Raw genomic sequence first — 15,000 nt, 5'->3', positions numbered from 1 at the left:
CGCTCACGAGATATCTCACCAGCGACAAAACAAAAGAAGATTGCACAACCTGCCTCCGCCCCACCCTCCACCTCCCGCCCCCATCACCCTCTCTCCCTCAGTGAACAGGAATGTAAAACATGTACAGCACCTTCTACGGCATACGACTGACGACCTTAAAAGTGAACTCTGATATCTCACATGACACGTGCGACCGCATTTATGTAACGGCGCGACTGAAGATGCTGGCGACATGTTAAAACGAACTTGCTCCCTCACTCTCCTTCATCCCCCTAGGTCGTCCTCCTTCCTGGTACCAATTCGCACCCATCATGCTGCTTGGTCTGGCGACATTTGACGGAATCACAGGTACGATTCGTCTTACTTCCGCAAAGCTGACCGTAATCATTAAAGTTATGATTATATTGCCAGTAACAATGATGATGATCATCAATTACTACTACTACTACTATTACTACAACTGCTGTCGTTGTAACCAATGCCACTACTACTGCACCAACAATAACAACGAAAGTAAAATTTATTTATCACAAAGAACGCAAACCACTTTCAAAAATGCTTTGTAGAATTTAAGCGATTCATAAGTGGGTCTTCCACTATTACATGTTTCCCCGAAGTTAATGAAAGATCTCGGCTAAGCCAAAGAGAGGGGCGGAAAAGCAATGGAAGTTAGTCTGGGAGGAGAGGGGAGAGGGAAAGGGAGGGGGGGGGTGGAAGGATGGAAGAAAGAAGGGAGGAGGGAGAGGAAATAATAAAAAGGAAGAAAAAGATGGGAGGTGGAGGCAAGAAGGAAGGGATGAAAGAAGAGAGGTACAAAATAAGGGAAGGAGGAAAAAAAACGGAGGAAGGCAGGAGCGAATGGGGAATGGGAGGAAGGAAATGGCGAAACTAAGAACACGTATGAATGGAGAAAGGTAGAAAAAAGGAGGCAAGTTGTAAAGCAGAAATAAATAAATAGAGAAAAAGAGAATAGAAGGAAAGTAAGGAAAATAGAAGAATAAAGAAAAGAGAAGAGCCTAAAAGGGGAAAGATTGGTTTCCCAACGTTGCTTACAGGCGAAAATCTTGCGGGAAAGCATGCTCCCTTCACCCTTCCAGACATCCCGCAAGGCCAAAATGCGCAAACGTATCGACTGCACATCCGGCCGAGAGCCAGGCCGGATGTGGGCCGAGATTCATGTCACGAGACGCCCTGCTGGGGTGGGGTGGGGTGGGGTGGGGTGGGGGGGGGGGGGGGGGGGTGAATGGCAGGAAGGTGGAAGGTGAAACGATAAGGTTACCGGAGAAAACGTAAGAAAGAAGGAAGAGAAGGAGATAGAGATGGATGGATGGATGGATGGATAGAGAAGCACTAGAGAAAACAAAGAAAGGATGGAGGAGGGAGAGAGGGAGAGATGGAGAGAGATGGAGAGGGAGAGAGAGGGAGCGAGGGAGAGAGGGAGAGAGGAGAGAGAGAGAGAGAGAGAGAGAGAGAGAGAGAGAGAGAGAGAGAGAGAGAGAGAGAGAGAGAGAGAGAGAGAGAGAGCGAGGGAGGGAGAGAGAGGGAAAGAAAGAGAAAGAAAAAGAAAGATAGACAGAAAGAAAGCTCCCTCCCCAATACCCCCAACCAATTCAGCTTACCAAACAGTATTTAAGAAAAGCCTAATTAAGCTGATCACGCACCCCCCCCCCCTCAGTTCCCTTCCTCCCTGCCCTGACCTCTGACCTCGGTGACCTTAACCCAGCCACGGCGCAGGCGGGCACGAGTGTTTGCAACAGCGGCTCATTCACATACCACTTTCACTCTCATGAGGGGGGAGTACAATTTTTTTTGTATCATTATTTTATGATTATGGCCGCAAATGGAGGAATGCTCAATATTCGTCATCATGTGTACAAATACATACTCGCTCTCACTAATGTTCAAATATGCAAATGTTAAGCGAAAAAAAGAATATTGGTGGCCGTGCCTGTATCAAAATTCAAAACGATTCCTTAAAAAGTTATCTCCGCCGCCAATCCCGTAACCGCGTGCCGTCGCTATCGCTGAGGGGGGCACTGAAGGGGGGGGGGGGTGCTAGCAAGGCACTAAAGGGGAGTCCGAAAGTAAGACTGAAAAATCACTGAAGCAGGAACTGATCGCATAAGTGAAGGGTGACTAAAGGGGAGAGACTGAGGAGGCACTGAAGGGAAGGGTGCCAGTGCCAAACCTGCGCCGGAGATGCCGAGCCGACTCGCCAAGGAGAACGGGTTCGCTCTCGCGGTGGTCTCGCATCGCGGCCGTCCGCCGACGCCAGGAAGACCCGACGGAAACGAGGTCGGAACGAAATGGCAAGCAGATCTCGTTTAAAGTGTACACGCTTAGCGGCCATCGGATCCAGATGGGGGTAAGCAAGCTGTCGATCCAATGCTAATCTAAAACTGGAGGAAATAACACACTTCGGATTACGGGAAACTGTCGGCAGTAAAATATGAACGAAAAAAGAGCAAATTGAGGAATTACTGTCAGTTGCGCTGCTCTGAACTCCGTAACTATATCTAATGGAATTGTTTACTTTGTTAAAAACAGTAAATAAAAACCCAATTCACGCCCGTTTAAACGTACTATTGATAGGCCAAACTTAATCCATTCTGCTAAAGCCTAAGTTCCTCAAATCTGCTAACGTTTCAAAGGCAACACCAGAGAAGCCCTCTCCAGCAACGAAAAGACGGATGAGGCGTCATATCCGTCCCGTAATCTGGCCAGGAGCAGCAAATGCACGTTTATAGCACAAAACTCATACAGCAAAGAAGCTTCGGCTCGCGTTGCCAAGTCATGTCTAAGCTGAGTGTCGGTCACGATTAAGCTGAAGTTCCATATCCGTACCTCGATTTCAATTTTAAATTGGAAGAGCGAAATCACAACCGTGTGAAATACATTGACAATATATATATATATATATATATATATATATATATATATATATATACATATACATATATATATATACATATATATATATACATATATATATATACTAAAATTATACCTGTATTTTTTTTACCAACGTTCCTTAAAGATAATACCTGTCAACAATACTTCAAGGCGGTACAAGGCTAAACAAAACGAGTTTTATTCCAACAAGGAACAAATAAATCAACAAAGATAATATTTAACCTAGTTGAGTTCTACACATGTTCCAAACAATCCTTTACAGAAAAAAAACTTGTTGTCTAGCTGCGATGCAACCACACCTGCTGCCTATCTTACGCAAGCCTGATCGCGCTCACAGACGCAGACAATGACGTCATCTGCATGGTAAAACAGACCCCACATGTACACAATGCATCGAACATACTGATGATAATGGGTGTGGGACGAACGAGATTACCAATAGAAGAGGCCCTAATGCACTATATTTAGTTGCTAAGACAACGTATTGAATTACATCAATACGATTTGGAAAATCAGAAAAAGGGTTGGTTGGGAGGTCCCCGGCATCGGCATCGTTACAATAACCCTATGATCCGACTTACCTTGTTCTGGCGTCGTCCTCAAAAACCGATTCAATATGAAAATATTGTCAACATAGAGTAATTCAGCCATACTGACATGAGACAAAAACACACAAAAGACAGGCAGACAGGAAGAGTCACAGAGACTGACAGACGTACAAACAGCCGGACAGCCAGACAGACACACACAGACACTCACTCTGAGCGTTACCTCGGTACCTGGGACGCCATCAGCCAAATCGTCACTTACCTGTAAAAGAGAAATGCAAAATTAATTATACAAAAACACACGATTCCTTATACCTACTGACAGTGTTAACAGTGTAATGGCATTATGACCTCAAGCAAAGCCACGCAATTGCACGAAAACTGGCTTGCAATAACTGCCTGAGTCTTAGGACTTCTTTTTGCGAAGTCTTGCTGCACGCGTGGTCTTGGGCAACCGTGCGCCTTCGCAACGTCGTAATGGGTTAGTGATAAGAATAGAATAAAGGGGATAGATAGGCCTGTGGGGAGAAAGAGGGGAAGGGCAGGAGAGGAAGAGGAAGGATTGAAGAAATATAATAGAAAAAAAAAAAAACTTGACACCTCGCTTAAACATAAAACTCGCAAGTACAACCACAAAACAACCATAACAACAAAATAGTGATATTAATAACAAAACAATTGCTACAATCCTGTAAAATAAAGCGCAAAGATCACAAAAAATCCGACGCACACCTATTCCGAAAACTAACGACCGAAAATAAAAGAACTGGAAATATAGGAACTCTGGGAGTCATTCCGGCCAAGTGACACGAGCGGGAATCAAGCAGACATTCCCGTCGTGTCAAACAAGCAGCGGCGAGCGGTAGAGGAACCAGCTCCTCTCCTCTCTCCGCTCTGCCCCTTCTTCCCTCTCCACTTGTGCTACAGGCCGCCCCAGCCCCTACCACTTACCCCTTACCCCTACCCTACCCGTACCGTAACCTCTACCCATGCCCCTGTCGCTACCCCTTAGCCAATGCCCATCCCTCACGCTCGCCCTTTGAAACAAACAGCCAACTAGGCCATCAACAGGTAAAAATACATGAGACAAGGAAGTACAACCGCTCATGTCACCCTCCTTCGCCCCCTCCCCCCCTCTCGTAACCCCAACCTCTCTACCCCCCTACCTTATCTCCTTACCCTTCTCCCCCGTACACCCCCCTCCCCCTGAGAGCGAGGAAGGAACATCAAGGGAGTTATGTTTGAATTGAAACACATGCCGCAGAAAGGAGAACGGAATAAAGTGGGGGATCACGGCTGGGAGACGGAACACAGGGAGAGAGATGGCAAGAATCCCTTTGAAAAGAGTGAGAGAGAGAGAGAGAGAGAGAGAGAGAGAGAGAGAGAGAGAGAGAGAGAGAGAGAGAGAGAGAGAGAGAGAGAGAGAGAGGGGGGGGGGGGGGCGAGAAAATCTTAGTACTCCAGGTTTCATTACCACCTATCTAAATGAGCTCAAGTAATACATAACTTCAAACTTTTTTTTTCAATCAACAGACATTCGCAATACATTCTTGAAATGTGTCATCCACCTACTAGAAATTATTTTTTTACTGACAACTTAGTTGCTAAAAAATCCCAGACCAGCCGAAAAAAATGTAGGAAAAACGAAAGAAAAAAATCGGGAAAGAAAAAATAAGAAAAAAATATACAGGTCACCAGCCACTCCACAAACCAGCCCTAAATACATACACACACAAATAAAAACGCTAAGACACCAATGCTCCGCTCTAATTCACCTGACATTCGCTCCTATTAATAGCTGACGTCACATTTCGTATCACAACTGACATGATCACCACCGCTGCCGTCACGGCACTTGAAGATATGACACCCTTTCGGTTCTCGTGTCATATTTACTGGTGTCACCGTGGAGTAATTACACGGAAGATAACCAGATAGCAGAAATAAATGAAAGGAAATAAATAAACTGTACCAATTATGTCCCGTGAAAAAGGCTAAGCACGCCAAAGTATTTTGGGAAAACTGAGACAATACTACGGAAGTGAACTCACATACTGAGGGAAAACCCCCTTTTTTTTTTTTTTGCTTTATGAAACATCACCCAACTTTGTTACAATTATCTATGTACATATCCTTATCAACATCCTCTTATGATGTAATGTTAACAGAGACCCAGGTATTTTAATCACATTTGTTTTCTTTGATATCGAATCCCTTTTTTTATGCAAAGCAGTTAGTACAGGCAGAGAGAGAAAAGCCTCACACACACACACACACACACACACACACACACACACACACACACACACACACACACACACACACACACACACACACACACACACACACACACACATATATATATATGAGAAAAGTACCATTCTTGGACCCAAAACCCTACTGCAACCGGATCCGCTCCTCTCCCACCCCCGCCGCCCTTTGCACCGAACGAAACCACAGGTGTCAGAAACATGCACCTGCGTCAACCTTCTCCACCTTGACACCCCCTTGCACGCCGCCGTGGGGACCCTCACACCTTCCTTGCTCTTGCATTCTGATCTCAAAACAACTTCCGAATAGCTTTGCAAAGCACTCATGAACATTGAAAAGTATAACATTGAATTTATTACTCTATTATATATGTATGTATACATTTATCTGCCCATCCCTCTTATCTATCAGTTTATCTATCGATCAATAAAAGACATTTAGAACTATCTACCATAAACAGTTTAACGAACGCAGGCACCAGTCAAAACAACAACAACTCAACATTACCCATAAAGAAGGGGCCCGATAGCCCACGCCGGCAAAAACACTTAACATCGCCAGTATAAGTTACATTAAGCTTGACAGTTAGTACACATACAAAAAAAAAGGGTCTATTTATACATCAACTTTCAACACACACTTGTGAACAATCTATATCTGGGTTTTTGACCTTGGAACTACATCAAGTTAAAAATAAAATATATGCCTTTTTTTTAATGAGAAAAGTTATGATGGAACTGGGTCCCTTTTTGCAAATAAAATTTAGGGCTAAACCATATTCTTGGCCATTTTCCCACTTTTTTATAAATACAATGATACATACATGTAATTTACATTCACATATTCCCACGCACCTATAAATATAATCTTTGGAATGTGTGGAAAACGTATACATGATAATGGATAAGTTCACAGCTGAAGAAATAATAGGAAACTCTAGAATGAAATCAAAGTAAAGTAATACGATCTCCATATGAACTTATTCAATAGCTACAACATTCTGATATCATTAGCCACATTCTAAGAACCAATTAAACTTACAGCTCTTGATTGACAATCCCTTTGAAGTTAATGATAGAGAGAAAAAAAATCTAATTCTCCAAGGAAGAAAAACTTCCTTAACTACCCCTTAACTGCCACTCTCTCTCCCATGAGCAAAAAGGAAAGGGAAAAAGAAAAAAATAAACAAATTAGGCCCCATTTCCCCAAAAGTCAACACCGGTTTGCGAAATCACCGCCCCTAATTGAGCCCGCGGCCGCAGAATCATGGGCAATTCCACATCAACTATTTGTGGATTAAGCGCCAGAAACGTCTATATTCCTAAACCCATTCGAAAACACACATAGGCCAGCTGACTAAACAAACATCCCGGAGGTGGTGTTGGCAGGTGGTACCCGCACCGCACGTGACGTCACGACGAGATACGGGCACTCCATGGGGCGCTCTCTTCTCCCTACTTTGGCCCCGCCCCCGCTCCCGCCCCCGCCCGCGTTCTTGTTCTAGACCTATATTTAGAGCCTAAGCCTCTGGATATTTCATATCTTGGAGGCAAGATACATGTGAAAAAAATAAACTGGCCCAACAGATGGCGGGACACATCGGGTAATCGCCATACACACAGATAATGGCCAAGGCTTCCAACAGCACTGGCCAAAGAGCTGGTTGTGAAATTAGATGAAAGCAGAGCACGCGGATACATCCATGCACACATACATATATGTATGCTGTATGTATGCGTGCATCAATACAAAACAAACAAAACTTTGCCCAAGCAATCGGTGCATCTTCCGCTGGAGTTGACATCTAGCACAGAAGGCCGATTATCTTGCAAACACACACAAACAGTCTCACATTATTTTCCATTCACTCTTCCACTCCCTCTGCAGACGGCCCAAGTCGAGCTCTTTCCCGTAAGGAGGAAGCGCCCGCACCACCTGCGCATTGAAGCTGGTCCAAACGCCGTCGCACAACAAAGGAGAGCGAGATCTGTCAAACAGCCTCCGCCGCCGCGAACAGATGGTTCCCTCGCAGGCCGTAGAAGCCTCTTGCGAATCGCCTTCAGGGACGAAGCGGGGACTTCAAAGGGCACCGGTGACCGCGAGAGGCATCCTCCACGCCCATCAGGACGGCCAAAAAGCCTTCAACGCCAAGTCCCGAGCACCTGCAGGACCTCCCACCAATCGACCAAGCGGCCCGCTATACCTACCCACGCTACATTTTGCAACATCAAAAAACAGCGATAACAATCAATTCAAGTTTCAAAATGACAATCAGCAAAACTGTTGCATTCATTGCGCAGGCAAATGACAATAAAAAGGACACTCCCAGCCGAGTTTACAAAGATGAGAGGTAAAATGGAGGGTAAACATACTCTATCCATCGAACGGTTCTAGCAAGTACTAAGTACGATGCATTAACGGAAGGATGAACCACACAAGCAACCACGAGAACGCACCTGCCACGATCCCGCAAGACAGGTACTCCGCTGCGTATCCTACACATCGGAACAAGTGCATAAGGTCAGGGAATGATACCCACTCAAAACCTATCATGCCCTATACTCACCCAAAAATCCACTTTGCCCTATACCCACACAAAAGAACCCTGCACTATGCCCATCTAAATCCCACCCAGACGCACCTTGCCCTTATAACCTACCCAAACCCACTCTATCCCACCCCAATACCCATCCAAATCACATCTTGCTCTATACTCACTCGAGACCCATCGATGCGCCTCGGACGAGAACCGACGAGGGAGAAAACTACGCCTTAGTTATGCCACAAGTAATTGTAAAATAAAAATAATAAAAATTCGCGTGGGTCGGGCTCTCTTGCTTCTCCGCCCTCTCTCCTTCACCTACGTAACCGGGAGTGACGGCGGGAAGGGAATGGGAAAGTAAAGGAAAAGAAGAATGGGGAGGGAAGGGAGGGCAAGAGAAGGGAAGGGAAGGGAAGGGAAGGGAAGGGAAGGGAAGGGAAGGGAATTGAAGGCAGGGGAAGGGAATTGAAGGGAGGGGAAGAGAATTGAAGGGAGGGGAGGAGAAGGGAAGGGAAGGGAAGGGAAGGGGAAGGAAAAATTGAAGAGGAAGGACGAGATATGGAGGGAAATAAATAGATCTGAAGGTTAGGAGAAGAAAGACGAACAAAGGAAAGGGAATGGGGAAGGCAAAGCGCGAAGATGATAATGAAAAAAGCGAAAAAATGGGCCGAACTCAACGACGCAAAAATAGCCCGCAAAGAGCCTTGAATGTAGGCATTAGTCATCGTGTGTTTTCACCCGTCTGTTTACGTGTTCGGGGTTCCTTCGCGAGTGTCAGAGTCTTGCTTATGCTTTTACAACGGGCTTTATAGCTTTACATAGCTCGAGCGTCACCCGGGAGAACGCCCTCGCTCGGATCAAAATAAAACCCTGCTTTCCTTTCTTGTTTTCCCCTTTTTCTCTTTCCCCATCCGCTCTTCCTTTTCCTCACGCTTCCTTCTTATCTCTAGTACCTTTCTCCCTTTATCCTTCCCGTCTATCATAAGTCTCTCATTTCTTGCTCTCCACCTCACCCACTTCCCTTCCAATAAAAGACAAGTACAAAAAAAAAAAACGCTGGTGAAAACAAGCACAAGAAAACAGCAAATAAAAACAAGAAACCAAAAGCCCGCTACCAAATAACCCACGAGACAGCGAAGGTTCCCGCCCCTAAGCCCGCCCGCCCGCCCACAATCAGCCGTCGGTACTTCTGAGCATCATCACATATAAATAAAAAAAACTCACTTATGAGTATATATAGCGCGCAGGTGAGGCAGACGACGCGGCGATATACATAGACCGAGCCGCGCCGTTGCGACCCTACAGTGACACCTGCCTGACAACTTGGGGCCCCTTCTTCTCTATCTGTCTATCTGCCTATCTATCTATCTATCTATCTCTATATCTCGTTTATTTCGTGTCTGCGATTTTCGGGTCTGTCTGCCTGTTTGTATGTTCCCCCCCCCCCCTCTCTCTCTCTCTCTCTCTCTCTCTCTCTCTCTCTCTCTCTCTCTCTCTCTCTCTCTCTCTCTCTCTCTCTCTCTATATATATATATATATATATGTGTATATATATATGTGTGTATATATATATATATATATATATATATTATATATATAAGCAAATAAACAGACAATAAATAAATATCATCCAAAAAATTATCTGAACAAACAAACTTTAAAAAACGCAAGTATAGTTCAAAAACGTACATACCTTGGCACCACCAAAATGTACGCATAATGAAATAATGAGCTTCCATTCACAAGGAGAGTCACGGCAGCGTTTCAGAAGATTTCCTCTATACAATTTAGCTTAATATGCTTGATGAAAAGATGTGTACCGGTGAATGAATTTCTCCTCAACATAACATGGAAATAACGTCTGTCCGTATATGAAACTGAACAAAGAGGAAACCTTCAATTGTACACCTGAGCTGCACTCCCCGGCCCAGCCCCGGGGAGCGCCAACTGGAAAAGACCGCAGCAGAGAGCGGACTTACTCCTGAGTTCGAGCCGTAGCCTGACGACAGCGAGGAAGTGGATCCCACGGACTTGGATCGGCTGGACCTGATGAAGCCTTTGGTGTTGGAATAGACGGTGCCATAGTCCCTGGAGTATGCCCTTGGGACCAGCGTCGACGTCGTCAAGGTGCTCCTCGTATATTCGCTCTTGTTGGAGTTACTCCTCCTAACGGGATTGCTGGGCGAGTCCACGCCGCTACTGCTCGAGTCGCTGGAATCCTGCTCGAATCGGCTGAGGCGGCCGTTCGTGATCAAGTGCGGCGTCCGGGTCGGCGAGGAGCCCCGGGAGTACGCGGAGCGGATCGTCCTCGACGGTGAGCTGGCTCTCGAGTATGCGCTCGAGTAGCGGGGGACAGAACTGCCACGACTGTCACGGGGCAGGGACGCGGATCGGTTCAGGCGGCTTTTGCCCGCGCCATAATATCCTCCGATGCTTCCGATGCCTCCGATGCCACCGTAGGAGGAGTAGGAATGTGTCGAGGGGGAGTACGAGGAGTACCCCCCGAGCCCCCTGGAACCGTAACTGCTGGACAGCGGCGACGACAAGAGCGAAGAGCTGTAGCTGCCCGTCCCGTAGTGACGACGAAAAGACATCTCGTTGGCGAAAGCAACTGTCACGGTCGACAAAGGTTACTCAACACAGAAATGCTGCACAGCACAGAACAAGATTCCGCCTCCGATAACTCGAGTTATATGGCACAGTAATATTTCGAAAACACTCCTCAGCGCATTCGCTTCTGGCGTCGCCTCTCTCGTAGCAACCGACTCGACGAGGCGGAATAGCAGTTTCTTTCTTTGCAAACGCTTAAGTCCGTTCGAGTGAAGCCGCGTCTATGGACCTGGTGAGTGAAGGCAATGCTGAGGGGAGAGTGAGGGCGCCGAGGGGAGCCGAGGTATAAAGCGAGACGCTTGGGGGCCGGGCTAGGCCGGGCTTAGGGCGCAGATCTTAAGGTACGGTGCCAGGAGAGCGCGTGTGAACGAGGGGAGAGGGGGGCGCGAGGGGAGAGGGGTAGATGGATGTGGGGGGATGAAGGGAAGGGGTGGGCGGGTAAGAGAGAAGGGGCTGGGGCAGGGAAGGGAGAGGGATACGGAGATACACCTGCGCCCTGTCTTGGGTAGGTAGGTAGCCTTCCCCTCACTGAGCCCATGCCCGACCATACACTTTCCCCCACCTCCCCGGACGTCCCAATCCGGCCCACCTACACTCGTGCACACCCGCCTCTTCCCTCTACAAATAAACAGACGTACGTCATCCGGTCTTTGATATATTAATTAGTTCAAGATCGTTGCAAAGACGACGAAGCAACTGTCTCATTAGTCACGTCTTGACATCCTACCCTCCCGTGGCGGCGGCGGCGTCTTTCCCGCGAACGCCATCAACGCTTCACCAAACCGCCTGTGACCGCCGCGGGTGCCTGCTTTCTGCCGTGAAAACAAATCCTTAACACCCCCGAAGGAATAGGGGCAAGGCAACAGACGCAGCCCATGACGTGATAGACAGCCAACCTGAACTGCGAAACATCGGCACCTGTTAAGAGTCTGCGACGACCAAATCCAGTCCCGGAAGATGACTTGCATGCGAAGAGTTGTAAACCTAGACATTGTCAAAATCAGACTGTCGATACCAAAGCATGAGTAATAAAAAAAAAAAAATAATAATAAACTGAATTACGATAGGCTTTGCAACTGACCCCGTCACAACACAGAGAACCCAACCTCACATCAGTCTACTTTCGGTCCCTAAATCTTAAGAAAAGGTGTATCATACTTTCGCCACAAGTACGCGGAAAAGAAACAGTGATCGATATCCCGGTCTGACAGGTGTGTCGGTCACATAAGACATCAAAAAGCCACGAGTATACAGAGGGGAAAAGGAGGGGAGAAGAGGGGAGGGGGACGGGGGAGCAGCATCAACACAAGGGAGGGCCACAACACTGTTGAGGTTAGGTGTCACTGCCAAGTCACGCCTACTGTGAAAGCGAGTCGAAGGTGGAAAAGAGATGAGGGAGGTGAGACAAGTAGGGGAAGAGGAAGAGACAGGAAGGGGAAGAGGAAGAGACAGGAAGGGGAAGAGGAAGAGACAGGAAGGGGAAGAGGAAGAGACAGGAAGGGGAAGAGGAAGAGACAGGAAGGGGAAGAGGAAGAGACAGGAAGTGATAGATAAAGAGAGGAAGAGGAAGAGGAAGAGGAAGAGGAAGAGGAAGAGGAAAAGGGAAAGGGGGGGGGGGTGAGAGACGCCGAACGAGAAATAGAAAAAAAAAAGCAAGAGAAAATTCCCTCATCTGCAATTCTTAAGTAACCCAAGCATTACCTAACAATATCTCACGCTTCACCAACTCGTCACAGGGCCATTACTCGGACGTCGCCGCCAAAACAGGACGTCCCTCCCGCCCTGATGCCCTTCGCATTTGACCACCTCGCCTTGAGTGGAGGGAGAGGGACATGAGATATGAATGGAAAGGGGGGGGGGGGCATGGAAAAAAAATGATAGTGAGGTTTGGCAAAAAGTGACAGGAAAAGGAGGTGGAGGCGAAGTAAAACGGGAAAGAGATGGTAAAGAAGAAAATGAAGTATAGATGAAGATGATGACGACGATGACATCGACGAAGACGAAGGCGCCAATAATAATACGGATCAAGGAAGGAGAACGTAATAAATTGGGAATATGAGACCAGGAGCAGGAAAATGAGGAGGAAAAAAAGTGAGAGGATACCGTGAATGAAAAGGACAGGGAAATAATAACACGAGGACATGGTTGAAAAGAAGTAAAGGCGACGCATCGCCGAAGTACACGGAGAAGGGGCACTCGAGCAGCCGTCCATCCATCTATCGTGACAGCGCAAGAGGTCCTGTGTGAGCGGACTGGCTTGGGAGAAGGGGGGGGGGGGGCTCGCCTATTCTCCGACGCTACGAAGGGGGCCGCCGCCGAGAAAGGGGTGAATACGGCTGGTAGTGACGGAGGGAAGGAGGAAGGGAGGGAGGGAGGGAGGGAGGTAAGGAGGAGGGAGGAGGGAAGGAGGGAAGGAGGGAAGGAGGGAAGGAGGGAAGGAGGGAAGGTAGGAAGAAAGAAAGGAGAGACAGAAGGAAGAGAGAAGGTCGGGACAGAAAGGAGGGAGGAATGGAGAAGGAAAGCCGGAGGGAGGAATGGAGAAGGAAAGCCGGAGGGAGGAATGGAGAAGGAAAGCGGAGGGAGGAATGGAGAAGGAAAGCCGGATGGAGGGAGGGTGAGAAGGAAGGAGGGAAGGAGTAGAGGGAAAGAGTAGACGAAATGTCAGGAGGAAGGGGAAGAAGAGATGGGGAAAGAAGAAAGGGAAGGAACAGAGGGAAAGAAAGAGGAAAGGGAAGGAGTAGAGGAAAAGAAAGAAGAAAGGAAGAAAAAGAGGAAGGGCAGGAGGAGGGCGAAAGAAAGGAAGAAAAAGAGGAAGGGCAGGAGGAGGGCGAAAGAAAGGAAGAAAAAGAGGAAGGGCAGGAGGGGGGCGAAAGAAAGGAAGAAATGCGGCGCAAGGAAGGAAAGAAGGATAAAACGGTATCCAAAATCTAAAGAAGGAAAGCACGAAAAATAGAGAAAAGAGAAAGAAACAGAAACCCAGACGACCCCCCCCCCCCCCCCGTGCCCGGCTGTGTCGCGCGCCCTCAGCGTATCGCGTACAAAACACTTTTTCTCTCTCTCGTGGCGCCATGCAGTTTCCCACGCCATGGTTATACCTCCCGCTACCGCGTGGAAATTTCATAAATAGAAAATAAGAGACCAGCTAAGAAAAGAAGGGGAAAATACATAAACGATAGGATAATATAGAACGACCGAAAAAGATTAATCAATTTCGACTGAACTCGAACAAAAATAACGACCGATTCAGAAAAGTAAATAAAGGAATAAACAAGAAAAGAAAACAAGCGATTGACAAAGGGAAATAAGAGAACGATCCAAAAAGATACATAAAATTTAATAAACGACTGAATTGCGAAAATTAAATAGCTAAATAGGAAAAATAAAATACCGATCAATAAAAAAAAAGTATCAACCGAACAAGGCAGACACAAATAAAGCGTTCATTACAATGCTCCTTTGCATAGTTGCTACGACAATATAAAGAAAGAAAATGAATCGGGAAAGATGGAGAGCGAGAAATGGCAAGACCTGCTTTGAGAAGAAAAGACGAGAGGCGGCGTAGAGTCCCTTCCAGCTCGCCGCGGTCGGGCGGAGGGAGATCACGCGCCGGCCATCGCGCGGCCAACCAGGAAGGACAGCGGCAGTGCTCCTCCCTCGGGAATGTCAGCGTCCTTTCGAAACACATGTTTTTTTCCGCGGGTCATTCGCTCCTAGACTAGCCTCTTTCTAGGCGTCAACGTTATCGATTGATTCATTTCCATCTCAACAAGATAACGTCGTTGCCATTCCCACGAACGTCAGCCACCGTGACACCAATCCAAGCCGATCTTCCGCTATACAACAAAGCCGTCGTTTTCTTCAACAACAAAACCATTATAATCATTACTGTCATCAACAGTGAAGAAGAAAGTCAACCCAAAACGAAAAACTGATTGTAAGTTCTTTATTATTATTATTATTCTTTTTTTCTTTTTCTTTTTTTTTTCTTTTAGATGAACTTTATGGGATATAAATAACGATAACAACGAGTGTAATGGCCATGTTAGGGCGAACTTAAAATGAATGTTACAATAACGCTAACATTCAACTGTGCCAAACTGAAGAGGAAGCAGGAAG

The 15,000-nt window shown here is 46.8% G+C and overlaps 1 protein-coding gene across 7 annotated transcripts in view; it reads right to left on the bottom strand.

Moving 5' to 3' along the window:
* LOC125030928 (protein phosphatase 1 regulatory subunit 12A-like) overlaps nt 1-15,000 on the bottom strand; it is a 158,824-nt gene that overhangs the window by 22,120 nt on the left and 121,704 nt on the right. For 4 of the 7 annotated variants that reach the window (XM_047621306.1, XM_047621304.1, XM_047621309.1 and 1 more), the window contains one exon: nt 3,673-3,723. The exons of the other annotated variants lie outside the window; for them this stretch is intronic. In XM_047621306.1, the coding sequence (XP_047477262.1) occupies nt 3,673-3,723 (51 nt within the window). The remainder of the gene's footprint in view (nt 1-3,672; nt 3,724-15,000) is intronic. 7 annotated transcript variants of the gene reach the window in all.

The sequence above is a fragment of the Penaeus chinensis genome, chromosome 12 (genome assembly GCF_019202785.1).
Source record: "Penaeus chinensis breed Huanghai No. 1 chromosome 12, ASM1920278v2, whole genome shotgun sequence".
In the NCBI taxonomy this organism is placed as follows: Eukaryota; Metazoa; Arthropoda; class Malacostraca; order Decapoda; family Penaeidae; genus Penaeus; species Penaeus chinensis.
The sequence above is the reverse complement of the archived record's forward strand: the minus strand, read 5'-3'. Positions and strand labels throughout refer to the sequence as shown.